This window comes from Chrysochloris asiatica, unplaced genomic scaffold, assembly GCF_000296735.1.
Source record: "Chrysochloris asiatica unplaced genomic scaffold, ChrAsi1.0 scaffold00071, whole genome shotgun sequence".
Lineage (NCBI taxonomy): Eukaryota > Metazoa > Chordata > Mammalia > Afrosoricida > Chrysochloridae > Chrysochloris > Chrysochloris asiatica.
In genome coordinates, this window is record NW_006408589.1 from 5,820,521 (window position 1) to 5,836,138 (window position 15,618).

A 15,618-nucleotide genomic window follows, 5' to 3' on the forward strand; every position below is an offset into this window, starting at 1 on the left:
TATGAATCCCACTTGATCGTGATGTATTATCTTTTTGATGTGTTGCTAAATTCTGTTGGCTAGGATTTTGTTGAGAATTTTTGCATCTGTGTTCATGAGAGATATTGGTCTATAGTTTTCTTTCTTAGTAACGTCCTTCCCTGGTTTTGGCTGGTCTAGGCCGGGGCAGTAGAGGGCTGGGGGTAATGGCTGCAGGGAGGTGGTGTCTGTATTTGATGACATAAAAGATGCCTCTCTCAGTCTCTCTGTACCGTGGGTACCCCGAATTTCCTGATAGCCGTGCCAAATCCCTCTCTATTTGTTTGGCTTTGTTTGTTTATGCTTCCTTTTCTCTGGAAATGCAGCCTTCTAAGTGTGGTTGCTGTAGCCCTGCATTCCAAGGTCTGCAGGGGGCAGAGGCACTTGCTGGCGCAGGTGCAGAAGCTCAAAATGCCTGTAATTCCCCAGTAATTTGATCTTTTAAAAAAAACGAGTTCAGAATGTTGAAATACAAGATCTTATGTTTGTTCAAAGGCTGTCTGTCTGCTAGACAGAGGTTTCCTATGTTCAATTCCGCCCCTTTTCCCCAAGACTGCCCTACCTGAGCTGCCTGGTCAGGGTAGTGCCGGAAGTCCTTTCAGACTCATTAATTCTTGTGGTTAATCCTCAAGAGAGATTATTTTCCCTGTCTGGAGAGGATTTAGGTCAGAGAGGTTAGTAACTTGTAAGTCTCACTCACTGCAGAGCTGGTGTTAGGACTCCGCACCATGCTCTTTCACCAGCCCTCAAGTCCCGGGTGAGGTCAAAGACCTGCATCTGGACAGTTCTTACTTAAAAATTAAATCTGTGCTGAAAAATGTAGGCGTCCGAAATTCCTTCAGTTGTTAAATCCAATAAACCAACTAGGCTTGTTGCAGAATCCTTGTACCGTACACACAGAACTTTCAAGCTTGTAAACAAGAGATCAAAAATGAATTGTGTAATCAGAATATTGTTTTCCCCATTTATGGGAATATGCTTTAAAAAATAAAAAATCCTTGTGATCTTTCATTTTTATATTCTTTTTTCTAAATCCCTGCTGGCAATGTCCTTGATAGATAGTTACCCACATTTTATTTCAGCATCCCCAGTGACGGGGACCTTTAGTAAGGGATTTTCCCTTTTCTAGGCCTCAGTTTAACCATCTGGATGGTGGGGTCATTGGGTTAGCTGAGTTCTGCGGTCCCATTTGGAGTCCCTGGATGTGTAAACCATTAATGCATTCAACTTCTAACTGAAAGATTAGAGGTTCAAGTACACCCAGAGGTGCCTTGGAAGAAAGGCCTGGCACTCTCATTTTTTTGTTGTTAGTTTTTGTTATGAATTGAGTGATAGTTTACATGGGGGAACATCAGTTCGTTTCATTCCAATGATTACAATCTCCTGCATGCTTCATCATTCAACAGTATTTGCTTCTATTCCCTTTTTTTTTTGGATGTGCACCAAAACATTCAGGAATATACAATCATTCAATCAGCTAAAGGGCACACCCTGCCCTCCGGCCACCAGCACACATCCCCCTCTCCCTCCATGAGTCTAGAGTCCTCAGCTGCTCCATCTCTCCATGTCATCATCTCTGCCTCCATCTCTGGCATCACTGCTTCTCTGGATAAGGTCTCACACTCCGTTCCTGCTCTTTTCCCTTGATGGCCCCAGGGTCCTCTGCTCCGGGACTATAAGATCAACCACTCACCCCCTTTTTACTACAAAACTTCTACCTTTACAATTGCGGCAATCACAATTAGTTATGATAACAATTATTCACTATTGAATCATGAGAGTCTTGTCCCCATCTCCTTTCACCAGATCTGCCTAGACAGGATGAAAACTACTCAGTTGGGGATTGTACTTTCCCCTGCACACTCTGAATCTAAACTCCCTCTTTAAAACTTGTAAGTCAGTCACTTCGTGCCTTAATAGCACCTTCATTTTAGGTAGCCAATATCTAAGTTGCCCCTCCCTATCAACCCTGTGTACAGAGGGGATGGGAATGATCTTTGCTGTAAAGATTCTTTCCCTCTTGGTTGGTATTTTAAGCTACTATGTCCATAAGTATAGGTCAAGTTCATCAGATCATAATGATTTACACTTGTTTTGTTTTTCCTCTTTTCCTTCCTCTAGTCGGCTTCTGAACATCCAGCCATTGAAGCTAGGTCCAATTGGCACTATCTGCAAGTTTGGGCACCGTTGTCCATATCCCCTCACTTCATATCAACTGGACAGTTCACTCTCAGCTCTAGCCCTCCATGGCCATGTCCTTGTCCATGGGCTCAGGAGTCCCTAGGTCTCACCGTACTTCGGCTGGCAAGCTATTTTTGAAAAATCCTTTGGCGCATAGTTCTACTCTGCACACACATAGGGTTTGCCATGAGTTGGACTAGACTCCACAGCAGTTAGTTACCAGTGGTCCCTTTCCCCTCTGACTTCCCTTCACTGACACAAAAACTCCCTTCCTGGTGTTCCTGCCCCTCCTTACACCATTTTACACGTGGCATCCAGAGGAATATATAGATATAAATATTTCTTTAAAAAGACATTGGATCTTGTCACATAACTCCCATACTTTAAAACTCTTTAGTATAATAAAATCCAGAGTCCTCATGTGGCCTGCAAGCCTTCCTAACCCAGCTGCTCCTTCCTCCCCACTTCATCTTCTCCTCCTCTGAGCTCTGTCCTAACACAATAGTCTTCCTGTTCCTCAGACATGCTGGGCATTTTCCAGTCTCCATGGCGTTGTTCACACTTTTTTTTCCTGCCGGGAACACCCTTCTCTTCAGCTCCTCATCCTTCAGGGCTCAGTTGTTTCCTTAAAGAGACTTTCCCTGCCAAGACTACCCCCACCCCCACCATCCTACTCTACTAGAGCATGCTTGGTGTTCTTCCTAATACTTAATTAGAATTTAGAGCTTTAGATTTATCTGCATGTTTACTGGTTTATTGCCTGTTGACTGAGAGGTCAGTGGTTCATACCAACCAGATGCTCTGTGGCAAAAGATGAGGCTCTCTGTTTCAGTAAAGATTGGCAGTTTTACAAACCCTAAGGCCTTCCTCTCCCAGGGCAGGCTCAGGGTCTTTCTTACTCTGTGTGGCAGAAGACCTGGTATAGAATGGTGCATTATAGATGTTGTGGACTCCTGGTATGGCACTGTAGGATCAGCACTGGACTGCTAACCATAAGGTCGGCAGTTCAAAGCTACCAGCTGCTACTTGGAAATCCTATACAGGGTCGCCATGAGTCAGAAGTGTCTCAGCACTTAATAACAATAAAAGGTGTAGATGAATGAATGAATGGTAACCATTCACGATCTCCATGCAGTAGGGTTGAGGGCTACAGAAACTGATTTGAAGCCCTCTTTGTAATGAAACTTACGATGACTATTCAAGTGGCTTTGGAGACACAGCTTCCTGTTTGTAGGGCATTAGTCTTTCTGAGGTGATGGCTGACTCATCCCTCCGAAGGACTGATCCCATGAAGTGCCCAGAGCCAGTGAGCACAAGCAAGGAAGGGAGTGGGCCTGGGATGCCCAAATCCTGGCCTTGAAATCACCTGTTTTTATGACCAAAACCCCACTACCATCAAATTGATTCTGAGTCATAGCTTCCCCATAGAGCAAAGTAGACTTAGTCCTTAGGGTTTGTAAAACTGCCAATCTTTACTGGCACACAGAGCCTCATCTTTTGCCACAGAGCGTCTGGTGGGTCTCAACCACCGACCTCTCAGTCAGCAGCCCAATGCTTAACCCATTGTGCCCTCAGGGCTGTGATGTGGAAATCAGAGAACAGGAATCTTTTCCTCTCTGCTGGGTACCAAACTTTACCTCTTAAAATCTTCGCAACAGCTCTGTGCGTGCGATGGACTGTCGTTGTATGCCATCGAGTGGGCTTGAACCAATGATGAACTCGCAGTTAGCAGTCCAGTGCTTATCCTACAGTGCCACCCCGAGACTCCATGGGATGGATTAGATGATGTCATTTTACAGATACGAGGCTCAGCAAATTAAGAAGCATCCTGACTCTAGAGCCTAAGCTCCTTCCCCTTTGCTATACTTACTTAAAATAACATCCAACTTGGATGTTATTTATTTATACTTTGTAAAAGTCCTTCTTAGTGAGCTCCTTAACTTGGCATTCAAGGCTACTTAGCATCTTGTCTTAATTTGTGTTCCCAACTTTTATGTCTTCTCACCCGGAGAATAGTCTCTTAAATTCACAGTGTTCACGCTGGTTTCTGCCTCCAGCCACTCCCCACCCCTCAATCTCTTCTGAGCTACTGCTCTCCTTTGTTCTGTTTGGGATGTCAGCATTCTAGTGACAACAGCCTTTGAAAAGATCCACAGACTAAAACCATTTGCAAATCATTGTTGTTAGGTGTTGTCAAGTCCTTCCCAACTCATAGCGACCCTGTCCACAACAGAATGAAACACTGCCCGGTCCTATGCCAACATCACAGTCATTACTACCCTTGAGCCCATTGCTGCTGCCACTGTGCCAGTCCATCTCATTGGGGGGGTCTTCCTTTTTTTCACTGACCCTCCAGTTTACTTAGTATAATGTCCTTCTTCAGAGACTGGTCACTACTGATAGGTCTGAAGTTTGAGAGAAGAAGTCTGGCTGTCTTAGCTTCTAAAGAGCATTTGGCTATACTTTTTCCAACACAGATTTATTTGCTTTTATAGCAGTCCATGGTACTTTTTAATACTCTTCTCTAACACCATAACTCAAATGCACCAGTTCTTCTACGGTCTCCCTTATTCATTGTCCAACTTTCACATGCATATGAGGTTATTGAAAATACCATGACTTGGATCAGGCACACTGTAGTCCTCAAAGTGAAATCTTTACTCTTAAACACTTTAAAAAGGTCTTGTGCAGCAGATTTGCCTAACGTAATACGTCGTTTGATTTCTTGACTGCTGCTTCCATAAGTGTTGATGGTGGACCCAAGCAAAATGAAACTTGACACTTTAATCTTTTCTCCATGTATCATGTTATTTATTGGTCCAGTGGTGAGGACTTTTGATTTCTTTACACTGAGGCACAATGCATACTGAGGCTGTGGTCATTGATCTTTTTCAGTAAGTATTTTAAGTCCTCTCCACTTTCAGCATGCGAGGTTGTGTCATCTGCATATCTCAAGTTGTTAATGAGTCTTCCTCTAATCTTAATGCCACATTCTTCTTCATATAATCCATCTTCTCAGAGTATTTGTCAGCAGTCAGATTGAATAAGTATGGGGAAAGAATATAACCCTGCCACACACGTTGCCTGATTTAAAACCATTCAGTGTCCCCTTGTTCTGTTTAAATGACTACCTCTTTGTCTATGTACAGGTTCCTGATGAGCACAATTAAGTGTTTCGGAAAACTAATTCTCCACAATGTTGTCCATATCTTATCATGAGCCACACATTTGTACTTTGTGTAGTCAATAAAGTACAAGTAAACATCTTTCTGGTATTCTCTGCTTTTAGCTAAGATCCATTTGATATCAGCAGTGATATCCCTTGTTCCACATCTTCATCTGAATTTGACTTGAACCTTTGGAAAGTCCCTGTCGATGTACTATTGCAGCCGGTTTTGAATTATCTTTAGCAAAATTTTACTTGCATATAATATTAATAACATAGTCTGGTGATTTCCTTATTCTGTTGGGTCACCTCTCTTTGAAATGAGCACAGATATGGATCGCTTTCAATTTGTAGGTCAAGTAGCTGTCTTCTAAATTTCTTGTTATAGATGAATGAGTGCCTCCAGTGCTGCCTCAGTTTGTTGAAGATTTCAGTTTGTATTCCATCACTTCCTTGAGCCTTCCTTGTTCTTTGCCAGTGCCTTCAGTGTACTTTGGACTTCTTCCTTCAGTACCATTGGCTCTTCATCATGTTACCTTTTGAAATGGTTGAGCATTAGCCATTTCTTTTTGTTTCAGTGACTCTGTGTATGCAATCTATTTTCTTTTCATGCTTTCTGCATCTTTCAATATTTTGCCCATAGAATTCTTCAGGATTGCAAATCGAGCCTTGAATTTTTTCCTGAGTTCTTTCAGCTTGAGAAATGTTGAACGTATTCTTCTATTTTGGTTTTCTAACTTTAGGTCTGTCCACATTTCATTATAATACTTGACTTTGTCTTCTTGAGCTGACCTTTAAAATTTTCAGTTCAGCTCTTTGACTTCCTCAATCTTCTATTTGCTTTAGTATCTCTATGCTGGAAAGCAAGTTTCAGAGCCTTTTCTGACACCCATTTTGGTATTTTTCTTATATTATTAATGACCTTTTGCTTTTTTCTTGTATGATATTCTTAATGTCATCCCACAACTCTTCTGGTCTTTGGTCATTAGTGTCTAATGCATCAAATCTGCTATTGAGATGATTTCTAAATTCAGGTGGGATATGTTCGAGGTCATATTTTGACTCTCATGGACTTGTTTTAATTTTCTGCAGTTTCAGCCTGAACTCGCATATGAGGAATTGGTGGTTTGTTTCACACTCGGCTCCTGACCTTGTATTGGCTGATGATATGGAGCTTTTCCACCATCTCTTTCAACAGATGTAGTCAGTTTGATTTCTGTATATTCCTTAAGTGTGTAGAGTCTTTTATGTTGTTTAAAAAAGATATTTACCACATCAGGAAAAAAAAAAAAAAGTGGTATTTGCAATGAATGTCATTGGTCTCACAAAGTTCTACCATGTGATCTCCAGCATAATTTCTATTACTAAGGCCATATTTTCCAACTATTGATCCTTCTTCTTTGTTTCCAACCTTTGCATCCTTATCACCAGTAATTATCAATATATCTTGATTGCATGTTTGATCCATTTCAGACTAAAGAAGATGGTTTTGTTGTTGTTGTTAAGTGCCATTGAGTCAGTTCCGACCCACAGCTTTATGGGAGCAGAAAGCCTCATCTTTCTCCCATGAAGTAGCTGGTAGTTTTGAACTGCTGACCTTGCGGTTCACAGCCCAATTCGTAACCACTACACTACCAGAGCTCCTTAAAGAAGATGGTAGAAGTCTTCAATGTCATCATCAATGTAGAGCTTGGTGCTTACATTTGAATAATAATGGTATTAACGGGTCTTCCTTATGCTGTTGTTTTTGTTAAGTGCCGTCAAGTTGATTCCGACTCATAGCTACGCTGTATGGTTTTCTGAGGAACTGCTGGTGAGTTTGAACTTCTGACCCTGAGGTTCAAACCAACTTTGAGGTCCAGTGTTTATCCTATGGTGCCACACCAGGACTCATTATAGGCGTAAGAATCCTATCACAGTGGCAGGAGCAATGGGTTCAAGCATAGCAATGATTGTGAAATTGGCACAGTACCAGGCAGTATTTCAGTCTGTTGTGCCTAAGGTCCCCATAAATCGGTACCAACTCAACAGCACCTAACAACAAGCATTATATTTTAAGATAGATCTTGAAATGTTCTTTTTGATCTTGAATGCTATGCCATTCCTCTTCAATTTGTCATTGCCAGCATAGTAAACCCTGTGATTTTCAGATCCAAAATGGCCAATACCAATTAATCTATTTCAGCTCACTTGGTTGATTGGTTATGTGCCGTGGAGTCAATTCTGACTCATAGTGACCCTGTATAGGGTTTCTGAGACTGGAAATCTTTACAGTAGCAGAAAGCCTCATCTTTCTTCTGTGAGGAACAGCTGGTAGTTTAAGGTTAACAGCACAACTCGAAACCACAATGCTACCAGAGCACAGTAATGCCTAGGATATTGATGCTTATGTGTTCCATTTCTTTGACAACTTCCAACTTGCCTCGATTCATACTTTGAACATTCCATGTTCTGATTATTAATGGATGTTTACAGCTGAGTCTCCTCATTTTGAGTTGTGCCCCATCAGCAAATGAAGGTCCCAAAAGCTTTACTACATGGTCAACTTCACTTTGAAGAGGTAGCTCTTCCCAATTGTATTTTGAGTGCCTTCCAAACCGAGGAGCTCATCTTCTGGCTCTGTATCTGTCAGTATTCTGGTGTTCTTCATCATGTTTCAGTATTCAGTATTCTGGTGTTATCTGACAGTGTTCCTTTGCTGTTCATAAGGTTTTCTTTGAGTAAACATTCAGAAGTAATCCACCTCTCCTTCTTCCTAGTGTGTTTTAATCTTGATGCTCAGTTGAAACCTGTCCACCATGGGTAACCCTGTCAGCATTTAAAATACCGGTGCCATAGCTTCCAGCATCGCAGCAACGCACAAGCCACCACAGTGCGACAAACTGACAGATGAGTGGTGTTAGAAATCATAGCCAGGCTCATTGCTCTTGGCTCCACCATCATTCCTGCTCCACCCGTAGTCTTTCCTTTCCTCTCCTGCCATCTTAACTCCTCCATGCCCTTCACGGTACACTTCAACTTCAGAGAACTCCCTTCTGCCTCACTTCATATACCATATTCCCAGTGAAAGTAAATAGCTTGTCCAAAGCCATACAGATGGACAGTGGCATAGCTGAGGTTCCAACCCAGGTCTTTGTGACTCTGATCTGGTGCTCTGCCTCAGAAAGACCTTGCTTGTTGTTAATGCATGTCTTTTCCATCCCTCCTACAGGTCTACATCATCCGAGTCACATGGTCCAGTGGCTCCACTGAGGCCATTTACCGGCGCTACAGCAAGTTCTTTGACCTCCAGGTAAGAACAGGGGGCAAAGTCTGGTGAGTGGCGGTGTGGGAAGTGGTTTCATTGGCTTTCTTTTCCCCTAGAACTTTAGAGCCTGGGTTCTCACCCATCGTGGTCACACAATGTTCTTTATATTGTTCCTGACTTAAAAAGGATGCCCATTACTCTGGAGACATAGCATGTGCTTTATTGTTTTATGGCTTTATACTTTGATATTCAGTTATCATCCATATAAAAGAACATGTATCAGCTGGCTGTTTCAGAATGGAGGGTGATCTGGAAATCATTTCTGTGTAGCTTTGGAATGCAAGTTTTGAATTTGTGCTCTGAACAATATGGCATTTGCTGGTGAACTCCATTTATAGACTATATGGAGAGACACACCTCCAAGAAAGAGCAGAGCAGGTAGGGAACAGCTGTAAGTCTGATTGTTACCCTTGGGATCATTTATATCCACAGAACAAATGTCCACTTACTTAGCTTTGGTACCACAAGAAGGTTGGGGGAGATGTATGGGCCCAGAACTGGCAGCTCCCTGGCGTCTGTCACTGTGGCTGTGAGCCTGCACTGCTTTCTCACCTGCCTTTGCAGACTAGCATCCTACACTTACCCACTGACCTGCAGTCCTTTAAAGGCCTCCCCAAACAGCATCTCGGTCCCCAAGACCATGTGTCCTTCACTGTTGTCAGTGCACTGGAGTCCTTGAGCGATGGTTCCAATCTCCAGGAGGGAGAATCTGATGACCCCATCACACATACAGACACACATATATACCTCATTCAGGGAGTGGAAGGTCCTTGTTGCGGCAGTGTCTGGAGGAGTGGGATGACTGAGAAGTGGGAATAGTCTGTGGAAGCCTTCGTGTGACTGTTGATCCTCACTGCCACTCTACAACACCATGCATGGGCCCAAGTGTGCCAAGATACTTAACGTGTGTGTGGTACCCAGAGTCGCTATTCTGACAGAGCCTGGGCCTGAAGACCTTCAACTCTGCGATCAAACCCTGCCTCCAACGTTCCCAAATGTTGTTACCCTGGGTTAAGGGATTCACATCTCAGCTTTACCTTTTCATAACTCAGCTTGGTGTCACCTTCAGCCAAACAACTTAACGTTTCTGTGGTCCAGTGTCCTCAACTGCACCGGAGGAATGAAAATGCTTTCATCTTACATTCGGTGTGACCATTCCACAAGATCTGCCTCCCCAAAGCCCGGGCACTCCATGAATATTGGCCATGATTGGCTGTTCCTTTGCACAGAGGGGGCTTGCCCAGGCTGACATCGTTTGAGAATGCTGGAACTTGGGTTTGATCACTGATCTCCTTGGCCCACAGTTTGTCAACTCTCTCCAGTCTCCTGTTCTGACTCAACATTTTTATTTCAACCAGAACTTAAGAGGCAGTCTTGCTTGCCTGCTCAGAATCATTAGTAATAATTTCAGGGTTTGCTGTAGCAACAGACTTCCCTCTCTTAGCAGAGTCGTTTGGAGGCGGGGCTTCGCCAACTTTAAATAGTCCCAGATGGGGGGCTGGAGTGGGAAGGTCTTGAAATTCCAAAGGTCTTGCCCATCCTGGAGTCAGCCTTGTCCCCACACCCTAGAGTGGAGAGCTGGAAGAGGTCAGAGTAGGGCCACACCAGCTGTAGTCAGCTGTTCCTGAAGATGGGGCAGGGAAGCCAGCCACATGTGGCTGCGACGCCCAAAGTGAGATGATTTCATGATTCCAGCCTCCCACCCTCCTGCCTGGCAAGTAGTCTTTGTTTTTTTTCCAGAAGTAACTTGGCTCCAAGAGTATGGGGCGGGAGGGGAGACTTCACAGAGGAGCAGTTGAGCCAATGTAGCGTGATGAGAAAAGCAGAGAACTCAGTCAGGAGACCTGGGACTGAGCCACTGTCAGCTGTGTGGCTCAGCACGTTCCTTAGCCTCTCCGCACCTGAATGTGCACATTGTAACATGAGTTCACGATGATAGAAATAGCTGGGCTTCTTGCAATCCTTACATGAAGCATCTCACCTTATACTGTGAAAGAGCCTGGGCTCTGAGAGGTTAAGTTGTTTGCCCATGTGTAAACAGCTTAGTAAATGTCAACTGGGATTTGAACTGGGGCAGGAGGACACCAGAGTACAGCTGTTAGCCACTCTGCTGACTAGTGCTCTTCTCCACTGGCTACTTCACAAGGTTCCTGTGGAGTTAGAAGTGATGATGTATGCCTAAGGGAGGTACATCCGGAAGACAAAAAGCAGGATTGGCGGTTGCTAGGGGATTGGGGGAAAGGGGAATGGGATTGACTGCATAATGGGGACAGAGTTTATTTTCGGAGTTATGAAAATTCTCTAAAAGTACATTGTGGTGATGGTTGCACCAAAAATCAGAATCAAACCAGTTGCATCAAGTCAATGCCAACTCGTTGTGATCCTGTAGGACAGAATTGAACTGCCCTATAGGGATTCCTGTAGACCTGGTGTGGCACTGTGGGTTAATGCACTGGACTGCAAAGTCAGTTGTAACCACAAGGTCAGCAGTTCAAGCTCACCAGCCACTCCTCGGAAACTCTTTACAGGGACACTATGGGTCAGAACCAACGCAGTGGCGCTTAACAACAACAACAACAACTAATGTTTTCCAGGACTAATCTTTATGGAAAGAGACAGCCACATCATTTTTAGAGAAAATAAACTGTTAAAGTTTTTTTGAGGGATGATAAAATGTTCTGGGACTAAAGAGTAGTGATGGTTGCACAAACACATGAATACAGGTATGCACTTGCTAATATTCACAGTGTGTACTATGAAATAGGATGTTATGTGATTTAGATACCATATTGTACAAATACCATATTCAAATCTTATGGGAGCTTGCGTCCAGTTGTCCTCTTTGCTAGTGCTGCTACTGCTGGAGCTGCTGACAGAGGCCTGAGGAAAGGAGCAGAGCATGAGGAAGCAAGCCTGGAGACAGCAGGGTCCTACCTCACCCACTGTTCTGCACACTGGGGTAGCAGCCTAGCACCTGGCTACTGGACAGAGCCCAGGAGCCTGTATCCAGAGTCTTGTCCTCTGCCTCACTTGCCTATGGTCCAAGTATGCCAGAGTCTAGGTTTGAAGTCTTTAAAACCACTGTTGTTGCTGTTAATTACCATCAAGCCAACTCATAGCAAACCCTGTATAGGGTTCCTGAGGAATGCTGGTAGATTTAAACCATCAACTTTTTGGTTAGCAGTCCAGTGCTTGTCCAGGATTCTTAAATCCATTGGGAGGAAATAGCAAAGAAAAGTTGACCAAACAAGAAAGTATATGGGTCCCCAGACATATATGCAGTCAGATGTTGTTCAGACAGATTTTAAATGAATTGTTCACTTTAAAAAGGTGAATTTATGGTATGTGAATCGTTAGTGGTGATGTATATGCAAGTAGGTTCTGGTTTATCAAAAGCACTGAGCAAACGTCAGCTGGTGGGATTATATTTGATGAGCATAGTGGCTGCTAGGAATTGGCATGCAGATTAGAAGATGCGATTATGCCAGTTTAATATAGTGGTTAAGATCCTGGGCTTTAGAGTCAGACAGACTGGGCTTTGATCCAAATTCTGCCACTTATTGGCTATGAGATCTTGTTTTAGTCAGAACAGCTTTAGTTGCAGATGACAGAAACCCAAGTCAACATGGATTATTAGAAAAGAACATAGATTCACTCAACAGAACTGAGGTGTGTAAGGGTATTTGACTTTAGGTGCAGCTGGTTCTGGGGGCCATGGTGTCTTTTTTCGTGGCTTGGCTTTCTCACTGTTCAGGCAGGATGTCCTGCTGTAGAACTGGTCAGAGCTCAGGCTATGCTCAACAGATCAGAGAGCTCAGGGGAAGAGAGACCCAGCAGTTCAAGGAGCGCATCCTTGGCCCATCTTGGGTTACATTGGTCTGGCCACGCCCAGGAACTAAAAGTAGAATCAGCATCACTTTGATGCCTGTAGACTCAGAGGGGCGGGGTACCACAGAGGAAGTCAGGGAACTGCTATCCAACAAGGGGAAATGGCCTCTGGGTGTCAAAACAGCCAATATGCCTTCCAGGGTAGAAGGACATTCAGGCAGAGGAAGCTGCAAAGAGGTCACGAGTTATGATAATGACCCAAGTTTCACGACTTATTTGTCTTAGAAAAGCCTGAGGATGATGCCCACCTTGACTAGTTGACATCACATGGTCATGAGTCTCATTTCCCATGAGGGTGCAAGGGTTAGAGCCCTGGGATTGGAATGGGAATATACCTAGTGTCAAGCCATAGCCCCTCTTAGCCTCCCTGGCCTGGGTCCACACTGCATTGTCAGGCAGAGGTGGTTCCATTGTAGAATCCTTGCCTGCCATGTGGGAGACCCAGGTTCAGTCCTGGCCAGTGCACCTCATGCATGTTGCTATGATGTCAAACAAGTTTCATTGGAGCCTTCCGGACTAAGACAGACTAGGACAAGAAGCCTGGCAAGCTACTTCATAAAATGAGCCAATGAAAACCCTGTAAATCACAATTATCCGTTCCCATTGTGCATGGTGTCACCGTGAGTCAGATTCCAACTCGATGGCAGCTCACAACAACAGCAAACGGTTATAATCTAGAACAGCGACACCAGCAGCTACAACCCCCAGAGGATGGAAGACCTTTTTAGCCATTGTCCAGGGAATAAAACTGAGACCAGAGATAGGAACGACTACCCCAAGTTATCCAACAGGGAGCAATTGTTTTCCATTCCAATTGAGGCAAGACTGACCTGGCCCATCTTCCACTTCTGCTTTCTCGGAAATTGGATGACTCCAAGTGCACCACTCCCGCCCCACCCACCCCCCCTTCCTAGGTCCATGTGGTTCTAAAATTACATCAATGTTTTGGTCACAGCAATCAAGACCAAGAGCCCAAACAATAGGAAACTGCTTTAAGACTGGCACTTCCAGTGGATCAAAAATGCTATCAGCTGCGTAGGACTATTACTGTAAAAGATTAAGAAAAAGTACCCACAAAAATGCCATCAGTTACCCTTGTAACAAGGAGCTCTGGTAGCGTAGTGGTTACGAGTTACAAATTGGGCTGCGAACCTTAAGGTCAGCAGTTCGAAACTACCAGCTGCTGCTCCATGGGAGAAAGATGAGGCTTTTTGCTCCTGTAAAGATTTACAGCCTTGGAAACCCTGTACAGGTTCACTATGGGTCAGAACCGACTCAACAGCACACAACAACAACAACACCCAACTCTATGCTTTATGTCTTTATGTTATTGTTGTTAACTGCCATCAACTTGGTCCCCAGTTTAGTGACCCCCATACACAACACAATGAAAACCCGCCCCATCCTGCGCCATCCTCACGATCTGTTATGGATCCGACATTATAACCCATAGAGTTTTCATTGGCTGATTTTTATAATGGTATTGAGGTATCTTTAAAGGATTGATTTGGGGTCCTGGTGTGGCTCTGTGAGTTAATATACCAGACTGCAAAGCCATTTGAACTGCAAGGTCAGCGGTTCGAGCTCACCAGCTGCTCCTTAGAACCCCTACACAGGGTCTCTATGGGTCAGAACTGACTCAATGGCACTTAACAACAACAGACGATTGACAGAAAGATCAAGGAAACACAGAAAAAACTTTAGAAGAATTCAGGAAAATACTACAAGAACAGACAAAATAGATGTAAATTTTGAAACGATACAAAACCTGCCATTAGAAATCCAAGAGATTAATACAAAGATTTCAGAAATGTACAATACATTTAAAGGGCAAAGGAGTAGATGTGAAGCAGTGGAAACCCAAAGTAGATCACCAGGCCTTTCTTCCTAGTCTCCATCAGTCTGGACGCTCTGATGAAACCTGTTCCGCATCCTAGCAACATGAAAACCACCACAGCAAGATGGGAAGGAGTTATTTTGTTTTTTTCTGGGGCAGGTGTTGGGGGTGGCAGGACCAAAGTTGGTCTCTGTCCTCTTGCAGGCCTTGTCTGCGGGTAAGGCTTCCCAGTAAGATCCTCATCAGCAACTGACCAAAGACTCTCCCAACCCTGTTTATCCAACGACTGCCATTGTTCCACCCTCAGACATTATCTTCTGAAATCAGAACGTTCTCCCCAGCATCGTGCACACTTACTGGAATGTGTTTTCCATCCAGTTCAAAAGCTATGTTGATGGTATGGGTATGTAACGAAGAAGATATGGTAGCTGCCTTTCTCCACAGTTACTGAGAAACCTATTGCGATGGAGTTGGTTCCGACTCATGGCTACCTTGTGTATGTCAGAGTAGAACTGTGTTCTGTAGGGTTTTCAGTGACTGGTTTTTTGAAATTGGATCACCAGGTTTTTCTTTTACAATACCTCTGAGTGGACTTGAACCTCTACCCTGTTGATGAACATTTTCTGATTTCTAAATTAGAAAGATTTTAAGATTATCTTGCCCAGTTGCATTGAAGCCCCAATCCAGGTCTTACTACTGCAGCATGGAATATGATTTCTCCTCCTATCCAGTGGCTGAGCAGACCAGTTAGCCACATTTTTATTCGTTAGTTCATCGATTCATTCCACATACCTATACTTAAGGACATACCACATCCTAGTGGAGAGGTGGGACCTGCTGGAGAGCAGGCCGACCAATGAGAGTTCAGGCAGAGAAAATGCAGACCTGGGTGGGAGAGAAGCAGTGAGGACTGAGAAGTGGACAGGTGGGAATTGGTGGCAAGCACAAGGCGCACGCTGACCTTGAGACAACCCAGCTCACTGAGGGGACAGAATCTCCAGAGACAGCCACTTATGTGTTGTAGTGAAATCCCAGACGTATCCATGGCTATGTCCAGAAACCCATACGCTTTGTACAACGACCCATGGCTTAGTAGCAATCTGTAGCTGTACATAATGGGCCCTTCAGCCTTTCTCCACTTCCTGCTCTGGTCTGTCTCTTCTGGAGCTCGGGGTGTTGATGATATTGAGGACATGAACCCCTCCAAGTTCAGACTTTTTT

At 44.1% G+C, this 15,618-nt stretch overlaps 1 protein-coding gene across 1 annotated transcript in view; it reads left to right on the forward strand.

Annotated features, from left to right (window-relative positions):
* Nucleotides 1-15,618, forward strand: part of SH3PXD2B (SH3 and PX domains 2B) — a 215,406-nt gene that overhangs the window by 53,973 nt on the left and 145,815 nt on the right. The window contains exon 2 of the mRNA XM_006864810.1: nt 8,577-8,657. Within this exon, the coding sequence (XP_006864872.1) occupies nt 8,577-8,657 (81 nt within the window). The remainder of the gene's footprint in view (nt 1-8,576; nt 8,658-15,618) is intronic.